This window comes from Salmo salar, chromosome 20, assembly GCF_965601325.2.
Source record: "Salmo salar chromosome 20, fSalSal1, whole genome shotgun sequence".
NCBI classification, from domain to species: domain Eukaryota; kingdom Metazoa; phylum Chordata; class Actinopteri; order Salmoniformes; family Salmonidae; genus Salmo; species Salmo salar.
Window position 1 is genome coordinate 17,844,446 of NC_138310.1, and position 20,555 is coordinate 17,865,000.

The 20,555-nt window shown below is 41.8% G+C and overlaps 1 protein-coding gene across 1 annotated transcript in view; it reads right to left on the minus strand.

Annotated features, from left to right (window-relative positions):
* Window positions 1–20,555, minus strand: part of LOC106579993 (voltage-dependent N-type calcium channel subunit alpha-1B) — a 141,616-nt gene that overhangs the window by 22,519 nt on the left and 98,542 nt on the right. Inside the window, exons 25-32 of the mRNA XM_082966250.1 lie at window positions 19,869–19,928; window positions 19,457–19,563; window positions 14,102–14,198; window positions 13,583–13,743; window positions 10,026–10,163; window positions 2,863–3,064; window positions 1,039–1,203; window positions 128–238 (exon numbers count right to left, since the gene is read on the minus strand). Coding sequence (XP_082822376.1) covers window positions 128–238; window positions 1,039–1,203; window positions 2,863–3,064; window positions 10,026–10,163; window positions 13,583–13,743; window positions 14,102–14,198; window positions 19,457–19,563; window positions 19,869–19,928 — 1,041 coding nt within the window. The remainder of the gene's footprint in view (window positions 1–127; window positions 239–1,038; window positions 1,204–2,862; window positions 3,065–10,025; window positions 10,164–13,582; window positions 13,744–14,101; window positions 14,199–19,456; window positions 19,564–19,868; window positions 19,929–20,555) is intronic.

Genomic DNA, 20,555 nt, shown 5'->3' on the forward strand with positions numbered 1-20,555 from the left:
ACAAGAGGGATTGAATATCACTCACAGACTCAAGGCATGCAGTGCATGAATTCAATAAGTATCAAATCATTGATCACTTTTGCCATATTGATAGCATGCAGATAAACAGGAAGGATGATAAACCCACCAGCGGACCGAAGGCAATGATCTTCAGAATGCATTCCAGAGAGAAGAGGGCAGTGAAGACGATGTTGAAGTGCTTCAACATGGCCTCGTAGAAGTCTGGAGCTCCATGGAACTGATGCAGAAAGGAGAAACCAGTGAAGAACAAACACCATTGTAAAGGCCTCCCGAGTGGCGCAGCGGTCTAAGGCACTGCTTCGCAGTGTTGCGGCGTCACTACAGCCTGGGTTCGATCCTAGGCTGTGTCACAACTGTCCGTGACCGGGAGTCCCATAGGGAGGCGCACAATTGGCCCAGTGTCGTCTGGGTTAGGGGAGGGTTTTGCCAGGGGGGGGCTTTACTTGGCTCATCGCGCTCTAGTGGCTCCTTGTGGCGGGCCAGGCACCTGCAGGTTGACTACGGTCGTCAGTTGAACAGTGTTTCCTCCGACACATTGGTGCAGCTGGCTTTCGTGTTAAGCGAGCGGGTGTTAAGAAGCGCAGCTTGGCGAGTCATGTTTTGGAGGACACTGCAACATCAACATTCAGAGGACACTCGCCAGTTGGGGAGTTGTAGTGATGAGACAAGATCGTAATCACGAAATTGGGGAGAAAAAGGGGATAAAAAATTCTAATAATAAAAAAACACCATTGTAAATAAAACCCATATTTATGTGAAATGTCTTACTTTAACTATTTGCACATCGTTATAACACCGTACATAGCCATAAAATGACATTTGAAATGTCTCTATTCCTTTGAAACTTTTATGAGTGTAATGTTTACTGTTCATTTTTTATTGTTTATTTCACTTTGGTTTATTATCTATTTCACTTGCTTTGGCAATGTAAACATATGTTTCCCATTCCAATAAAACCCTTGAATTTAATTGAATGATCCTACTATATTTTCTGTGAATGAGCCAGACTGTACTAACCTTCATCATGAGCACCACGGTGTTCAGGGCAATCATGATCATAATGGAGTACTCAAACGGAGGTGACACCACAAACTTCCACATCCGGTACTGGAAGGACTGCACGTTCTCTGGCATGTAACGCGTCAGTGGCTTGGCGTTGATGGCAAAGTCAATGCAGGCTCTCTGAAAAGAACGAGATGGAAATGAACACTTACATCCAATGTTCTCTTTCATAATCGCCACCGATTTCCTCATTATCATCATCATGGTCATCAGCACAATCATCAGTCGTCAATCCGTTACTCTTTCAAGCATTGCCTTCATTAGGACCATTGCATCTGTATCATCAACTCTGGGCAAAAGTAGCTTTTCAGAGGCAAATACTGTGCAGAAAACCACAAATATCCAACTAGATAGCAAGCAGAGTCTATCAGAGCCATGTGCAGTGGAGATGTGTGAATCCAGAGGATGAATACATGGCTGGCTCCTCCTGGCTGTGTTCTGGTTCCAGTTAGCTGAGTCAAGTTAGTTCAGCATACTGACAGACACAGACAGAGGGGACATACACTGAGTATACCAAACATTAGGAACACCTTCCTACTATTGAGTTGCTCCCACTTTTGCCCTCAGAACAGCCTCAATTCGTCAGGGCATGGACTCTACAAGGTGTCAAAAGCGTTCCACAGGGATGCTGGCCCATGTTGACTCCAATTCTTCCCACAGTTGTGTCAAGTTGGCTGGATGTCCTTTGGGTGGTGGACCATTCTTGATACACACGGGAAGCTGTTGAGCATTAAAAACCCAGCAGTGTTGTAGTTCTTGACACAAATGGGTGAGCCTGGCATCTACTACCATACCCCATTCAAAGGCACTTAAATCTTTTGTCTTGTCCATTCACCCTCCGAATGGCACACACACACAATCCATGTCTAAACTGTTTCAAGGCTTAAAAATCCTTCTTTAATCTGTCTCCTCCCCTTCATCTACACTGATTGAAGTGGATTTAACAAGTGACATCAATAAGGGATCATAGCTTTCACCTGGATTCACCTTGTCAGTCTGTGTCATGGAAAGAGCAGGTGTTCCTAATGTTTTGTATACTCAGTGTATATCTATCTGTGCACAGTTGAGTCGTGTTAGGATAGCATACAAACAGACACAGGGAAACATATCTGTTGTTTTAGTTTAGAATAGGAACTGACGGAGATATATCTACTATGGTTGCCTAATGGGGTCCCGGTAGACATGAGGTATGGGGGATGGGGACGGCTCGCTGGCTTTGTGTCTGCCTGTGGAACCACAGATGGTGCTCCAGAATCAATTGTGGACCTGTGGACCTGTCACACTGGCCCTCAGCTGGGAGACTGTACTGCAGGCTCCACTGCAGCCTCACTGCCTCAACACGCACAACTGAACCCAGCATCAACAACAACAGCAGTGAGAGAGACTGTACCTTCACTGAGTACTCAGCCTAGTGTCAGGGTTTGGCAGTATGATTGGCAACATCTACAGAGCATAGTAAGCATAGTGAGCTGATGACCAACAAATCACAAATGGAGAGAGGGACCATTGAAGAAATATTAATTGTTATTCCTTTCCTTTACTTCCTGTTCTGTAAACCCTTAGAAAAAAGGGTTCCAAAAGGCAGTCCCCATAGGAGAACCATTTTTGGTTCTGGGTAGAACCCTTTTTGGTTGCATGTAGAACCCTCTGTGGAAAGGATTCTACAAAAGGGTTCTACCTTGAACCAAAAGGGGTTCTTCAAAGGGTTCTCCTATGGGGACAGCAGAAGAACCCTTTTTGGTTCTAGATAGCACCTTTCTTTTGAAGAGTGTACTGTACCTCGTTTTTCTCCAGGCTGCATTCTGACATGGCCTTGTCTCCCTGCTCCTGGAAGGTAATGATGATCAAAGCCACAAAGATGTTGACGAAGAAGAAGGGGAAGACCACGAAGTAGACCACATAGAAGATGGAGATCTCTATACGGTAGCCTGGACTGGGACCCTGGTCCTCAAAGGTAGCATCCACAGAGTGCTTCAGAACACTGGAGAGGAACACAGGAACCATGCTGTCAGTATATGGAACCACTCACAACAACAGCCAAACGTAGTTAAACTACTACAACAAGTTTCCTACAGCAACTACAACATGACTAAGACCTAACTGGAAACGAGGACACCATTTCAAGTTCTATGTCTAAAATTAGGGACATAGTCAATTAAAAGCTTTTGTTAAAATGTAATAGGCATGTGATTAATGTTTAATGTTGATGATAGAAAGGTCCATTTTCATCAGCGTGTTAAAATATTCCTTACAGTAATAGCCCAACTGAGAGAGAGCCTGGCCACTTAGCCCTCCAGGTTATGAGGACTGAGTCTTATTTAATGGACTTCTACCCTGACCTAAATGACTCACCAGTCCATCATTTTTACATATTATGCATCACTGGATTATTTAATAACATAGCTAATTCAATGATTTCATTGAGGAGGACAGAGGAGCCGGAATAAGAAGGAGAATTATGAACATGCCGGAAATTGCACAGACAACCCTCTCTGGTGTGCTGACCCGACAAGCCTGCGCACTTTGCTTGAATACGATATTAAAGACAATTACAGAGACTAGCACAGCACATTCTCAGAACATATCCCCAGGGCAGGCTTGTTCACCCTCTAATGTTCTAGTACTGGGTCTTTCTATAATTAATGGGGCCAATGTGTGACATTGGGATAAATGTTTTAAAATGGTTTGAAACAGAAATAAAAAGGGTTTTCATGCAGTTCCACATGCGTACTTAGAGGAATAAAAGTGAACGTATGCAAATTGGCCCATAACTCCACCTATTCAACATCATAGGCCCAGGACTATACATCCTTTAAGCAGGGTTCATACAGACATTGGCAAATGAAATTCAAGAACTCTCAGGGACTTTTTCAAGCACTTAATTGTAATTTTCAAGGACCGCAATGTTAAACAATTGTATAATTGATATAATTATACAGTACATATAGGGCCTAATATAGAACACCCTCAAAAAGCATGAAAAAAAGTGTGAAAAAAATTGGCCATTACCACTTTAAGAATAAAGATTTTTTTTAGGCCTTGCCAATGCATTGATATTCAAGTTATTATTACATTCTAAAATATGTGAGAATAATGTGGACTTGCCTGACTAAAGAAATTGGATGCATGCATGGTGATTTTTCTCCTAGCCTTTGTGGTCGACGCAGGCACACATAATAGAGCCATGAACAGCGGTAGCATTAATCTCACCATTTGAATCTCACCATCGCTGTTTTATAATGAGAAAGTCACCAAAAACCAGGTTCCTTTTTTAATGGAAGGATTTGTATGGAAAGCCAAGTTGAAGACAACATTAGATATTGTTGTCCTCATAATAACGCAGGGTCAAGGTAAGCCTATTCCAGTACTTGAATTTCTGAGCTCCAATTTCAAATTGAAGTAGGGCTACTTCAAGCCCCTTGTATTGTTTAAAATTGCAGGTGTAACATGGAAAGCAAAATGTATTTGTCATGTTATTTCATTACCAGACCATGTTGTGAATAAGCACACTAGGCTGTGTAATTTGTTGTCATTATATCCAGAATAATATCACGTAGTAGACTCGGTGTTCAATCCGAGGCCCTTGATGCTTTCTCTGTTACATCTAACGAGACCCTGCTGTAAATCAAATGGACAACAACAGATGATCACCATCAATTCGCTAGGGACATTAGAACCAATGTGGATCCAGGCAAAGCGGTTTTCACCGGCATAACGAAGAAGACACCAAAATATTCTGGACATTCCTTTGCGATCATCTTTTTTCCAGCACTTGGGCTGTTGTTGCATCTCATGCACTATCACAACAGTTGTTCATCACTTCAGTGTTATTCGGAAAATTCCTTCCTTGATCAGATGATGATGTGTGAAAATATAACAAATATTACGTCGTAACTAATCAGCTGGACACCAAATGGCATCCAACAATTATCATGCATAATTATTGAAAATGATTTAGGTTTTAAGTATCAAGGTAAGGGGACTCTTTCGGTTAGAAGCATTCGATTTTGCAATGCTTACATTATTTTGGATTTCTGTGCCCATGAAAGCTGTTTTCACCCCTTAACATAAGGAGACAGGAAATGTTACGTTGTTACACAGCATTTCTGAGATCTTTATACAAAAAAACTGTCCGACAGCTATATACAGGATTCTTACAGGGTTCAAGTTTAATGTCTAATTGATCTGATTAATGGTTGATATATGATATAATGACAATTTATACTGGACAGAAAAGTAATGTTTTATGTCACATGACTTTGGACAAATCCGTAAAGACAATAATCATGATAAAGGGTTAAACATCGGTTTTAATCGACTCCTGAATTTGATTGACTATACTGTACAGTTGAAGTGGGAAGTTTACATACACCTTAGCCAAATACATTTAAACTCAGTTTTTCACAATTCCTCACATTTAATCCGAGTAAAAATTCCCCTTTCCCCTTCTGTCTTAGGTCAGTTAGGATCACCACTTTATTTTAAGAATGTGAAATGTCAGAATAATAGTAGAGAATTATTTATTTCAGCTTTTATTTCTTTCATCACATTCCCAGTGGGTCAGAAGTTTACATACAGTCGTGGCCAAAAGTTTCGAGAATGACACAAATATTAATTTCCACAAAGTTTGCTGCTTCAGTGTCTTTAGATATTTTTGTCAGATGTTACTATGCAATACTGAAGTATAGTTACAAGCATTTCATAAGTCACAAAGGCATTTATTGACAATTACAGGAAGTTGATGCAAAGAGTCAATATTTGCAGTGTTGACCCTTCTTTTTCAAGACCTCTGCAATCCACCCAGGCATGCTGTCAATTAATTTCTGGGCCACATCCTGACTGATGACAGCCCACTATTGCATAATCAATGCTTGGAGTTTGTCAGAATTTGTGGGTTTTGGTTTGCCCACCCCCCTCTTGAGGGTTGACCACAAGTTCTCAATAAGGTCTGGGGAGTTTCCTGGCCATGGACCCAAAATATCGATGTTTTGTTCCCCGAGCCACTTAGTTATCTCTTTTGCCTTATGGCAAGTTGCTCCATCATGCTGGAAAAGGCATTGTTCGTCACAAAACTGTTCCTGGATGGTTGGGAGAAGTTGCTCTCTGAGGATGTGTTAGTACCATTCTTTATTCATGGCTGTGTTCTTAGGCAAAATTGTGAGTGAGCCCATTCCCTTGGCTGAGAAGTAACCGCACACATGAACGGTCTCAGGATGCTTTACTGTTGGCATGACACAGGACTGATGGTAGCACTCACCTTGTCATCTCCGGACAAACTTTTTTCCGGATGCCCCAAACAATCGGAAAGGGGATTCATCAGAGAAAATGACTTGACCCCAGTCCTTAGCAGTCAAATCCCTGTACCTTTTGCAGAATATCAGTCTGTCCTTGATGTTTTTCCTGGAGAGAAGTGGCTTCTTTGCTGCCCTTCTTGACACCAGGCCATCCTCCAAAAGTCTTCGCCTCACTGTGCGTGCAGATGCACTCACACCTGCATGCTGACATTCCTGAGCAAGCTCTGTACTGGTGGTGCCCCAATCCCGCAGCTGAATCAACTTTAGGAGACGCTCCTGGTGCTTGCTGGACTTTCTTGGGCGCCCTGAAGCCTTCTTCACAACAATTGAACTGCTCTCCTTGAAGTTCTTGATGATCCGATAAATGGTTGATTTAGGTGCAATCTTACTGGCAGCAATATCCTTGCCTGTGAAGCCATTTTTGTGCAAAGCAATGATGATGGCACGTGTTCCCTTGCAGGTAACCATGTTTGACAGAGGAAGAACAATGATTCCAAGCACCACCCTCATTTTGAAGCTTCCAGTCTGTTATTTGAACTCAATCAGCATGACAGAGTGATCTCCAGCCTTGTCCTCATCAACACTCACACCTGTGTTAACGACAGAATCACTGACATGATGTCAGCTGGTCCTTTTGTGGCAGGGCTGAAATGCAGTGGAAATGTTTTTGGGGGATTCAGTTAATTTGCATGGCAAAGAGGGACTTTGCAATTAATTGCAATTCATATGATCACTCTTCATAACATTCTGGAGTATATGCAAATTTCCATCATACAAACTGAGGCAGCAGACTTTGTGAAAATGTATATTTGTGTCATTCTCAAAACTTTTGTCCATGACTGTACACTCAATTAGTATTTGGTAGCATTGCTTTAAATTGTTTAACTTGGGTCAAACATTTTGGGTAGCCTTCCACAAGCTTCCTACAATAAGTTTGCTGAATTTTGGCCTATTCCTCCTGACAGAGCTTGTGTAACTGAGTCAGGTTTGTAGGCCATCTATTTTGTGAAGTGCACCAGTCCCTCCTGCAGCAAAGCACCCCACAACATGATGCTGCCACCCCTGTGCTTCACGGTTGGGATGGTGTTCTTCGGCTTGCAAGCCTCCCCCTTTTTCCTCCTAACATAATGATGGTCATTATGGCCAAACAGTTCTATTGTTGTTTCATCAGACCAGAGGATATTTCTCCAAAAAGTACAATCTTTGTCCCCATGTGCAGTTGCAAACTGTAGTCTATCTTTTTTATGGTGGTTTTGGAGCGGCCTTTCAGGTTATATCGATATAGGACTCGTTTTACTGCTTCCTCCAGCATCTTCACAAGGTCCTTTGGTTGAAAAATACGTTTTAACCTCTCTAGGGTAGGGGGCAGTATTTGCACGGCCGGATAAAAAACGTACCCGATTTAATCTGGTTATTACTACTGCCCAGTAACTAGAATATGCATATAATTATTGGCTTTGGATAGAAAACACCCTAAAGTTTCTAAAACTGTTTGAATGGTGTCTGTGAGTATAACAGAACTCATATGGCAGGCAAAAACCTGAGAAGATTCTGAACAGGAAGTGGCCTGTCTGACAAGTTGTTGTTCATCTTGGCTCTTTTTATTGAAGACTGAGGATCTTTGCTGTAACGTGACACTTCCTACGGCTCCCATAAGCTCTCAGAGCCCGGGAAAAAGCTGAATGATATCGAGGCAGCCCCAGGCTGAAACACATTATCGCGTTTGGATAGTGGCCGGTCAGAGTACCCTGAGACTCAGGCTCGTGCACGAGGGCACGAGATGTTTTTATTTTCTCTCTCTTTGTACGTATACACGCTTTCCCGGTCGGAATATTATCGCTTTTTTACGAGAAAAAATTGCATAAAAATTGATTTTAAACAGCGGTTGACATGCTTCGAAGTACGGTAATGGAATATTTAGAATTTTTTTGTCACGAAATGCGCCATGCTCGTCACCCTTCTTTACCCTTTCGGATAGTGTCTTGAACGCACGAACAAAACGCCGCTATTTGGATATAACAATGGATTATTTGGGACCAAACCAACATTTGTTATTGAAGTAGAAGTCCTGGGAGTGCATTCTGATGAAGAACAGCAAAGGTAATAACATTTTTCTTATAGTAAATCTGACTTTGGTGAGTGCTAAACTTGCTGGGTGTCTAAATAGCTAGCCCTGTGATGCCGGGCTATCTACTGAGAATATTGCAAAATGTGCTTTCACCGAAAAGCTATTTTAAAATCCGACATAGCGAGTGCATAGAGGAGTTCTGTATCTATAATTCTTAAAATAATTGTTAGGTTTTTTGTGAACGTTTATCGTGAGTAATTTAGTAAATTCACTGGCAGTGTTCGGTGGGAATGCTAGTCACATGCTAGTCACATGCTAATGTAAAAAGCTGGTTTTTGATATAAATATGAACTTGATTGAACAAAACATGCATGTATTGTATAACATAATGTCCTAGGGTTGTCATCTGATGAAGATCATCAAAGGTTAGTGCTGCATTTAGCTGTGGTTTGGGTTTATGTGACATTATATGCTAGCTTGAAAAATGGGTGTCTGATTATTTCTGGCTGGGTACTCTGCTGACATAATCTAATGTTTTGCTTTCGCTGTAAAGCTTTTTTGAAATCGGACAGTGTGGTTAGATTAACGAGAGTCTTGTCTTTAAAATGGTGTAAAATAGTCATATGTTTGAAAAATTGAAGTTTTTGCATTTTTGAGGTATTTGAATATCGCGCCACGGGATTACACTGGCTGTTGAGTAGGTGGGACGCAAGCGTCCCACCTAGCCCATAGAGGTTAACGAGAGTCTTGTCTTTAAAATGGTGGAAAATAGTCATACGTTTGAGAAATTGAAGTAATAGCATTTCTAAGGTATTTGAATAACGCGCCACGGGATTCCACTGGCTGTTGAGTAGGTGGGACGATTTCGTCCCACATACCCTAGAGAGGTTAATGACTCCAACCTAAGTGTATGTAAACTTCCGACTTCAACTGTATCTATGATCACCCCTTATATCTTAATAATATTTACAATATCATGACATTAACTAAATAGATAGATATCAATTACTTATCAACAGCTGTAACAAGTTGTCCAGTGTAGGAAATCCTCGCTGGTAGCCTAGTTTATAGAAAAACCCTATTGTTCTACTGTCTGTCTGTGTCTGACTGTCTTTCTGTATGTCTGAGAGACACCAGGCCACAGCACATTCTCAGTACATATCCCATGTTCACCCATTCTACTTCCTGTCTGTCTGAGAGCCATCAGGCCACAGCACATTCTCAGAACATAACCCCAGGCTTGTTCACCCCCTACTGGTATACTGTTATACTGTCTGTAGGTCTGTCTGCAGGCCACAGCACATTCTCAGAACATATCCCCAGGCCTGTTCACCCTATACTGTTCCACTGTGTCTGTCTGTCTGTCTGTCTGTCTGTCTGTCTGTCTGTCTGTCTGTCTGTCTGTCTGTCTGTCTGTCTGTCTGTCTGTCTGTCTGTCTGTCTGTCTGTCTGTCTGTCTGTCTGTCTGTCTGTCTGTCTGTCTGTCTGTCTGAGAGCCACAGCATATTCTCAGAACATATCCCCACCAAAGACTTCAACTCTATAGAGCTACTGAAAAGGGGCCTGGAAAGTGGACTTACTCAGGCCAGCCCTCTCCGGTGGACACAGTGAAGAGAGTGAGGAAGGCCCAAAGCACGTTGTCATAGTGGAACTCGTACTTCTTCCACACCCGAGGCTGGGCTGCCACCTCATCTTTATCATAGTCCAGGAAATTACCTCTGTTTAGGGGAGAGAGAGAGAGCGAGAGAGAGAGAGAGAGAGAGAGAGAGAGAGAGAGAGAGAGAGAGAGAGAGAGAGAGAACAACTTATTCCACACGAACACATACAGGAATATGAATACTCAGATACGCCTTTGATTAGGTTGACAAGACACTGTCCATGTGACAAATCAATAAGATACCCAAACAAAAACACATGATTAATGCAATTTTCTTCAAAGCAGCACTGGGCTGTTCTTCTCTCTATGGGGGAAGATACAGTATATATACAGCAGTATGTGGACACCCCTTCAAATTAGGGGATACGGTTATTTCAGCCACACCCGTTGTTGACAGGTGTATAAAATCGAGCACACAGCCATGCAATTGCCATAGACAAACATTGGCAGTAGAATGGCCTTACTAAATAGCTCAGTGACTCACCGTCATAGGATGCCACCTTTCCAACAAGTCAGTTCGTCAAATTTCTGCCCTGCTAGAGCTGCCCCGGTCAACTGTAAGTGCTGTTATTGTGAAGTGGATATGCCTAGGAGCAACAACGGCTCAGCTGCAAAGTGGTAGGGCACACAAGCGTAGCGCATAAAAATCGTCTGTCCTCGGTTGCAACACTCACTACCGAGTTTCAAACTGCCTCTGGAAGCAATGTCAACACAATAACTGTTCGTTGGGAGCTTCATGAAATGGGTTTCCATGGCCGAGCAGCCGCACACAAGCCTAAGATCACCATGCGCAATACCAAGGGTCGGCTGGACTGATGAATCACGCTTCACAATCTGGCAGTCCGACGGACGAATCTGAGTTTGGCAGATGACTGGCCTGCAAAGAGCCCTGACCTCAACCCCATCAAACACCTTTGCGATGAATTGGAACGTCGACTGCAAGCCAGGCCTAATCTCCCAACATCAGTGCCCGACCTCACTAATGGTCTTGTGGCTGAATGGAAGCAAGTCCCTGCGGCAATGTTCCAACATCTAGGGAAAGCCTTCCCAGAATCGTGGAGGCTGTAATACAGGGACTGTGCAAAGCAGTCATCAAGGCAAAGGGTACTACATTGAAGAATCTCAAATATAACATATATTTTGATTTGTTTAACACTTTTTTGGTTACTACATGATTCCATATGTGTTATTTAATAGTTTTGATGTCTTCACTATTATTCTACAATGTAGAAAATAGTAAAAAGAAAGAAAAACCCTGGAATGAGTAGGTGTGTCCAAACTTTTGACTGGTACTGTAAGCAACTCACCGTTACTGCTCTTAACCTGTTGGGGCTAGGGAGCAGTATTTTCACGGCCGGATAAAAAACGTACCCAATTTAACTGGTTACTACTCTTGCCCAGAAACGAGAATATGCATATAATTAGTAGATTTGGATAGAAAACACTCTAAAATTTCTAAAACTGTTTGAATGGTGTCTGTGAGTATAACAGAACTCATATGGCAGGCCAAATGTGAGAAGATTCCATACAGGAAGTGCCCTGTCTGACAATTTGTTGTCCTTCTGTTGCATCTCTATCGAAAATACAGCATCTGTGCTGTAACGTGACACTTTCTAAGGCTTCCATTGGCTCTCTAAAGCCGCCAGAAAGTGGAATGGGGTGTCTGCTGTCTCTGGGCAAAGAACAGCAGCAGAGTTTGTAAGTGGTCAGCCTGGGGACAGTGAGACTGAGATGCACGTTCACGAGACTTCTCCATTGTTTTTCTTTCCGCCTTTGAATGAATACAACGTTGCCCGGTTGGAATATTATCGCTATTTTACGAGAAAAATAGCATAAAAATTGATTTTAAACAGCGTTTGACATGCTTCTAAGTACGGTAATGGAATATTTTGAATTTTTTTGTCACGAAATGCGCTCGCGCGTTACCCTTCGGATAGTGACCTGAACGCACAAACAAAACGGAGGTATTTGGATATAACTATGGATTATTTGGAACCAAAACAACATTTGTTGTTGAAGTAGAAGTCCTGGGAGTGCATTCTGACGAAGAACAGCAAAGGTAATCAAATTTTTCTAATAGTAATTCTGAGTTTAGTGAGTCCCAAACTTGGTGGGTGTCAAATTAGCTATGTACTCAGAATATTGCAAAATGTGCTTTCACCGAAAAGCTATTTTAAAATCTGACATAGCATTTGAATAAAGTAGTTCTGTATCTATAATTCTTAAAATAATTGTTATGTATTTTGTCAACGTTTATCATGAGTAATTTAGTAAATTCACTGGAAGTTTTCGGTGGGTATGCTAGTTCTGAACATCACATGCTAATGTAAAAAGCTGGTTTTTGATATAAATATGAACTTGATTGAACAAAACATGCATGTATTGTATAACATAATGTCCTAGGAGTGTCATCTGATGAAGATCATCAAAGGTTAGTGCTGCATTTAGCTGTGGTTTTGGTTTTTGTGACATATATGCTTGCTGTGAAAATGGCTGTGTGATTATTTTTGGCAGGGTACTCTCCTGACATAATCTAATGTTTTGCTTTCGCTGTAAAGCCTTTTTGAAATCGGACAATGTGGTTAGATTAACGAGAGTCTCGTCTTTAAAATGGTGTAAAATAGTCATATGTTTGAGAAATTGAAGTTATAGCATTTTTGAGGTATTTGTATTTCGCGCCACGCGATTCCACTGGCTGTTGACTAGGGTGGGACGCAAACTAAAGACAGTTAGGTCCAACAGAGATAAGTGGACGATGTATTCTTTTGACAAAATGATCAATGAAAAACAATGAGCAGTCTTTTTAAATAACTTGATGTTCCTAAACAGGCTTGCTACAAGTCACTGACACCTTTCATGAAATGGGCATCACACATAATGAGTCCAAACGTTTCACAGAAGTTGGACAGAAATAATGTCCAATATACATAAATAAGCGGAATGTCTGTTGACTGTTTTGCTGCTTGTGATATTTTAACAAAACAGTTGTGATGTACATAAATAAAGCTACTGTGTGCACCACCGTTGGCAAAATAACCAAGTGAGTTACCCCGAAGACCAGCTTTTGGTTGGTCTTAAATATTCCTAGTTGTGCTCACTGAAATTGCCATATTGATGCACATTTTCAAGAACACACCTGAAATATTTCCACCCCTCCCACCTCAGCGCAAGCCAGCTGTTAGACAGGTAAATTGGCAAACGTGACTTACTGGCAAATGCACCAGTTTTTACATAACGAAATCGGAAATGCGTTTGCCTCCTTACCCCCAGCCAAAAATAGAGGCCCTGGGCCGTACCACCACAGCTGCCCTGGAGGGGGCGCCATCTCTAGAGCTGTTACCGTTATTCCATGGTTTGCTATATCAATGTTAGGCCTAGTGCCTTGGTGACAACTTTGTTCATCTGTCTTCTCCTGTTTAATTTCAAAATGCCCTTTCTTCTTGTGCCAGGCTTGATCAGTGTACTGTACTGTAGACCTACCTGCAGTCTTTCTCCAGGCCCTTGGACTCATCGGTGCAGTAGAAGAACTTGCCCTTGAACAATTGCACGGCGATGACAGCGAAGATGAACATGAAGAGCATGTAGACTATGAGGATGTTGAACACGTTCTTCAGGGAGTTGACCACACAGTCAAACACAGCCTGAGCGAGGACACACACACACACACACACACACACACACACACACACACACACACACACACACACACACACACACACACACGCACACACATACGCACACACTCACGCACACACACACACGCACACACCCACACGCACACGCACACACACACACACACACACACACACACACACACACACACACACACACACACACACACACACACACACACACACACACACGGGGAAACATGGGGCTGGGTTAGATACAGTACACGCTGATGACTCTGTGTCCTGACAATACTCATCAATAAGTCAACACCAGTGAATACACGTGTAGTGTACATTGGGTCAGGTCAGATAAAGTCCTATTCCGTACCTTCAGCTTGGGTAGGCGTTTGATGGTCTTGAGGGGCCGTAAGACTCTCAGAACTCTGAGAGACTTGATGGTGCTGATGTCCTTTCCTTTGGACCCTCTGCACAAGAAAAACACTAAGTTAGACAGCAAACCTGTAAGGTCAAAACTCAAATGCTAAACCCTGGGTGAAGGTAGTTGTATTCAGAAACGGCTAAGAACAACAATAGCATTAAAAAAGAGGCAAACAACTCGTGACAAAAGTCAAAAGCTTGTTGATAAATCACTGTTGCTTCTAAAAGTTTCATGAATGGTAAGGTTTAGACTAAGAAACAGAAAGCATTTGAAGAATGCTCTCTGATGGTCTTGACCGAACGTGACTGGAAATGTTCTTACAATCTAAGGAAATGGGGTTAGGAGAACGGTTGGTACTACATTACCATCTCCCACTACTAAAGACATTGCATTTTTAATAATACTTCCAAAATGATTTGTGTTTGAAAAACACAACAGAGTAATAATTGAGGTAAACATTTTTTTGTCAAAGCTGTAGATACCCTTGGTACAGATAATTGTTTGTGACAACCAAGCACCCAGCCCCAACTGAGAATGGATTAGTAATCTCACTGTAGGCTCATGCCTCTCCATACCATTCAGATAGGTGTACTGTAGCATGTAATCCTGGATTACATGAGCGAATTGGACAGTTTGTGGATGTATAGCATGCAGAGTAGTTATCCCACAGAAATACACCTTCCCTGAGAGTCACATCTCAACACATATTTCTCCATGCAAATAACACCCCAAAAATAAATCATGTACGCTCGCACTACAGACTGTGCATCAGGTTTCTGCAGAAGAACCCACAACCAGTGGTACAAAATAAACGGTGACATTTCTTTTAAAGGAACCAATGCTGTTTTCATACACAAATCCTGCTCGTTGAGCTGAGATGGAGAGACTGACAAACGAAAAGATGAAAGAATGTCAGTGTAGAGTATAATGACTCACGGGGAAATACAGGAACAAGTGATTTAATCGACTTTCTCAGATACAATGGGCGGAAAAACAGAACATCTTTTGAACCAACATGTGAGCAGAATCCCATTAAGTCTCCGTGTACATTAATGTTCCCTACAGACTCAGAAGAGCTCATGCTGAATCACCACCTTGGGGAGCTGTGAGAATAGCAATACAAGTGACTCGCAATGCAGGCATCTCCAAATCAAACACAAAGAAGTGATACAAAATACTGCATGTTATATCAAACGTCAAATAATTGACCAATGTATGGTATAGTACACAAAATGGTCATGTATTTAAGGTCAATCATCCCATTGGTGAAACTTGGAGGGATTTGAATGACTCCAATAAACAGTCAGCAACACATAAATAACCAGTCAAAGATACTACGTGACACTTCACATTAATACATGTTATATAAATAGACCTATTCAATGTACAGTACAGTACACAACATTTATATCACAACAAGGTAAAATGTTCCAGCACCCATATCACTCAATCCCATCTCTGTCTCAAATCTAGAGAGATTTCTCTGAAAAGGTGAACTCCTCTGTTGTTAAAGTAAATCCTACACAGCAGTCACTGATTTTCAACGGATAGATAAAGACAAACTTGTCAAGATCTCAGCATCTGGTGAAGATGATTAACATGGCACCAACAAGACAGTCCTGGAGGAGGCAAATGGCAACAGAGAGAAACAAATCTGCCAGCGCCCTTCATTTTCCCCTACCCTGCCCCGCCTCCTCCCTCTTTCTGCTGTCAGCTGCCATCACACACACACACACACACACACACACACACACACACACACACACACACACACACACACACACACACACACACACACACACACACACACACACACACACACACACACACACACACACACACACACACACACACACACACACACACACACACACACACACACACACACACACACACACCACTTCCCATCCAAGTGGGAATAAAAGCCATGTTGTAACTCTGGCTGGTATGCCCAACACAGCATGGCCATGTGATATGACGGTGAGGTTCCTCCCTTACAGAGTCTCCGTTACAGCTCTACTCTACCACAGCAGCATGCAACATTCATGCTCCGATATGCATTAGTCCAGCATGCTTTTTATCACAGTAAGTAGAGCCCGTGGTTTGAGATCACAAAACACTCACACGTTAAACCACACATGACATTCTGATAGCTTTCAAAGGACGCTTGACCAGCTTAGAGAAAAACATGTGACTTGGGAGTTTCATTGCGAGCGCTTTGAGTTTTCTATAGGGGCTGGACGGTGACAGAGCTATGAGACGCCAAGACAGTGGTTAAATATGTAATGAGGACATCATTCTCAGGTACAGGTGGCTGGCGTGTCCCATATGTCATCTCCCTGGAAGGAGAACAAAATGGTCATTCGAAATAACCACCATGTCCTGTCTCAGCACTGGCTATTTTTACTACTACTTTAATGGTAGTCCTACAGATGTAGGATCTTGATTTGACCCATTTTGCTACAGCTGGAAAATAATCCCTGCAGCAACAGGAAATGTGAATTATTATGTGGATTATAATTAATGGACAATTTTGTAACGGTTGATAGATATTCGTTAGGGAAAATCAGGTCTGAAATTTCAAAGGGGAAATTACATACTCCAGAAGCCTTTTTCATCCTCAAATACACTACAAGTTTAAAAAGTCCTGCGAGTTCTCCTGCAACAGGGTGATCAAATTAAGATCCTATCTGTAGTTCTCTCTCTGTCAATGTGGAACAAGACTGTATTATGTTTTAATATAGGCACTGATAGGGCTATTCTTGGTGCGTCTCCTAGGGGAAAGAGTTTAACAGAATAAACATGAATGTGTGTTTATAACAGCTCAGAGTATTTGACTTGGGCATAGAAGCTTGAAAATAAATACAACGAGTCTACTGTACATAATGATTAGAATGGCCAGCATAGTTAGTGCTGATGCTGGGATTTGGGCCAATCATCAATTATGAACACGTTTTACTTGAGCATCCATTTACAGTAAGATTGGAGAGTGCTCTTTAATTACTTCTTACTTTTATTTCTTATTTTTATTCATCTTTTTTTTAAATGGAATTGTTGGTTAGGAGCTTGTAAGTAAGCATTTCACTGTAAGGTCTACACCTGTTCTATTCGGCGCGTGTGACAAATAAAATTTGATTTGATTTGAACACCCAGAAAGAGAGAGAGAGGTTTCTATTGAAAGCTATCAGAGTGACATGGCAAAGGCTCCTGGTCTGTAAAGGAAACCCTTTACTCATACAGGTATAGTGATATGATCCTGGCCTAAGCAGAAGAAAGAGGAGTAGAGGGGAGAGGGGGTTCCCCACCTGGGCACACCTTGCGGCGGTCTGACGGGGGAAAACAGTAAAGGGAAAAAACAAGATAAAGAGCACAATTATGGCGTCTTCCCACACATAGAAAATATGACAGGTACAATCTAAACAATACGATATGGAGAATGGGAATAGGCCTATGATGTATGAAACTGAGATGTTTGTCATTTACTGTACTATTCTGTCAGTGACAGACAGTTGAATGCTATTGTGAAAGTGTGAGGAACTGATCCGACTAGAAAAGGCCTTCGCCAAATGGCAATCTCGGACATAATGACACTTCTTCAAGGATGACTGGGTTGCAAAATGGCTTTCATTTCTTCAAGGCAATGTTCATAAAACAGACCCCCCAAAAAATCAGGTTGTGTTTGCCAAAAAGACACTCCTGCTCTTGTTTTGGTGGCACAGGTAAGAGTGTGTTTCTTGTGTACTAGCAGACGTTTCCAACAGACAGAGGACATCTGACGGATGCGGAACGTCTGAAGGGAGATGGAACGGTGACACGTGGTTGTGAGATTCAAGGAAGCAACACTACACAAACAGTGTGTCGATGACACATCACGGTGGCGGTACGGTTCATTCACAATGAGTCGGTGGATCACATTGACATGACAGGCAGAATGAGGCCCGGGGCATGCAGGGAGAATAATGTCCATCGATCAACATCAACGCGGCTGGCTGTCTGTCAGAGTGGCTAGGGGAGAGTGATAGATACTAGAGGCAGTGCTGTAGACAAACAAAGTGGGGATGGAGGGTGGTACCGTATGGTCACTAAGCAGTCACCAATATAGATACCTTGATGACACCATAACAGCTTAAACACACTCTGAGATTCCATGCAGAGATGTAAAGAGCTCATCAGCTCTAAAGTGGCGTTCTGTTTGGTGAGTAGGTCCATTTGTAATCAAAACATGAGCTGATATAGAGCAGTAGGATCCTTCTCATCACAGCAACACATGTATTTGTCTAGTGCGGTCCTGTTGAATATGTAGTCACACTGAGGTGATATTGCCCCCTATAGCGGAGGGGAACATGGAACAGGACAGAGGAGCTATGGTCAAGCAGATAAATATGAGAGAAGACAAGTGGACTATGAAAAGATGACGAGAAGAGAGAGAGAGATAAGTGTGTCCCAGAACAAAACGGGCCTATGGACTGAGCATAGACCCTGTTAGCTCACACAAACAGAAACAGGCAAGATGAGAGAGAGAGAGAGAGAGAGAGAGAGAGAGAGAGAGAGAGAGAGAGAGAGAGAGAGAGAGAGAGAGAGAGAGAGAGAGAAAGAGCGAGAGAGAAAGCATTACCCCATGAAGCTCCTTCAAGAGATCCAAGCCACAAGGAAACAGAAAAGGAACTTTGAGTCAATAGCGCACATAACACTTGTCTAAACACACACACACACACACATTGCACACTTCCCACACGCAGCATGAAATAAAGCATTTTGTGGAGGTTAATTTAACGCAATTACAATCCTTACTGCCAAACACCTCAACTATAAGCAAATAAACGTGACATTATGCATTCCTATTTTCCCGTTGTGCTGTTATGGAACTAATGGTAGGTTCTGGCAGCAGCAGCAGCATTACCAGATGTACAGGATAATTACCCTAAACCCATGGAGACTCTCTCTCCCGGACTAAACCCAGTGTTTCACCTGAATTGACATATTCTCATTTTTACAAATAATCACAACAGTTTGCCCAAAAACTCGTCCCAAAGACTGAGCCCATAATGAATACAATACTGCAGCAGTAAGAGGTAGCAGACATCATCATTCAGGAGGACATACTATATTATGTTGATACAAGGAATTTGATTCTGAGGAATTTAACAGATGGGATATGACAGACGAATTACAGCGCATGTAAATTCAAAAGAGAAAGGGATGTCTGGGAAAGTGCAGCTTATCAGTTTCTTCTGTCAAATTTGCCTTGTGCAATTATTTTATTTCATGAAATGATGAACGTTACTAAGAAAATATACAACTTACGAAAATGCAAATGCCACCAGTGCGCCACTGACCACAATGAAGTCCAGAATGTTCCAGAGGTCTCTGAAGTAAGAACCAGGATGGAGCAGGAGGCCCAGGTCAACCATCTGGACCAATCAGAGAGCAGGGTTAGATGGCTACAACACACTGAGGTTGGGGCAACCTCCTATAGTCCTACAATGTATTCAATTAAAGTGCTCTCATTTAGTAATGCATTTCAATAAACACGGCATGTAGCATGAGGCCAATACAACCATAGGAGTAACGGAATGAAAAACAAAGAAATCAATTCTAGACAACATATCGTGGAAATCTAAGACAGCTGCCCAAAAAGGATCCGAAAACATGTTATTTTTGTTCAGTCATGTAGTAAAAATGTAATTTAATGACACGTGCCTATCCAAGCGCTTACCTTAATCACCATCTCAAATGTGAAAACTCCCGTGAAGACGTAGTCCAGATACTTGAGCACCTGAACAGGAGAGAGTAAGTGCAGGAGAAAAACACAGCCAAGAGTCAATGCAAAAGTAATTATTCCTCTAGCTCATTTGAACAGCTGCCTGATCTTCTCCTCGCTGACGGATATATTTGGATGAACTTGGTTGTCACACCTGTTGTTGTTTTTTAAATGTCTAACTGAGTCAAATCAATTCAAATCTTATTGGTCGTGTACACAGTCATGCAGATGTTATTGCAGGTGCAGTGCAACAGTGCAGCAATATCTAGCAATACAACAACAATACACACAAATCCCCAAAATTCTAAGAAAGACATGAAGAAATATCAGAACGAGCAATATCAGAGTCCGGAATATATATATATATATATATATAAATATAAATATATATATATGGTGGTATGTATAGACAGTATATGAATAGAAAAGGTGTGTACAGCAGTAGTTTTATAGGATGAGCCTTGACTAGAATACAGTAATATATATATATATATATATATATATATATATATATATATATATATATATATATATATATATATATATATATGAAGTGGGAAAACAGTATGTAAACATTATTATAAACTGGGTGGTTTGAGGCCTGAATGCTGATTGGCTGACAGCTGTGGTATATCAGACCGT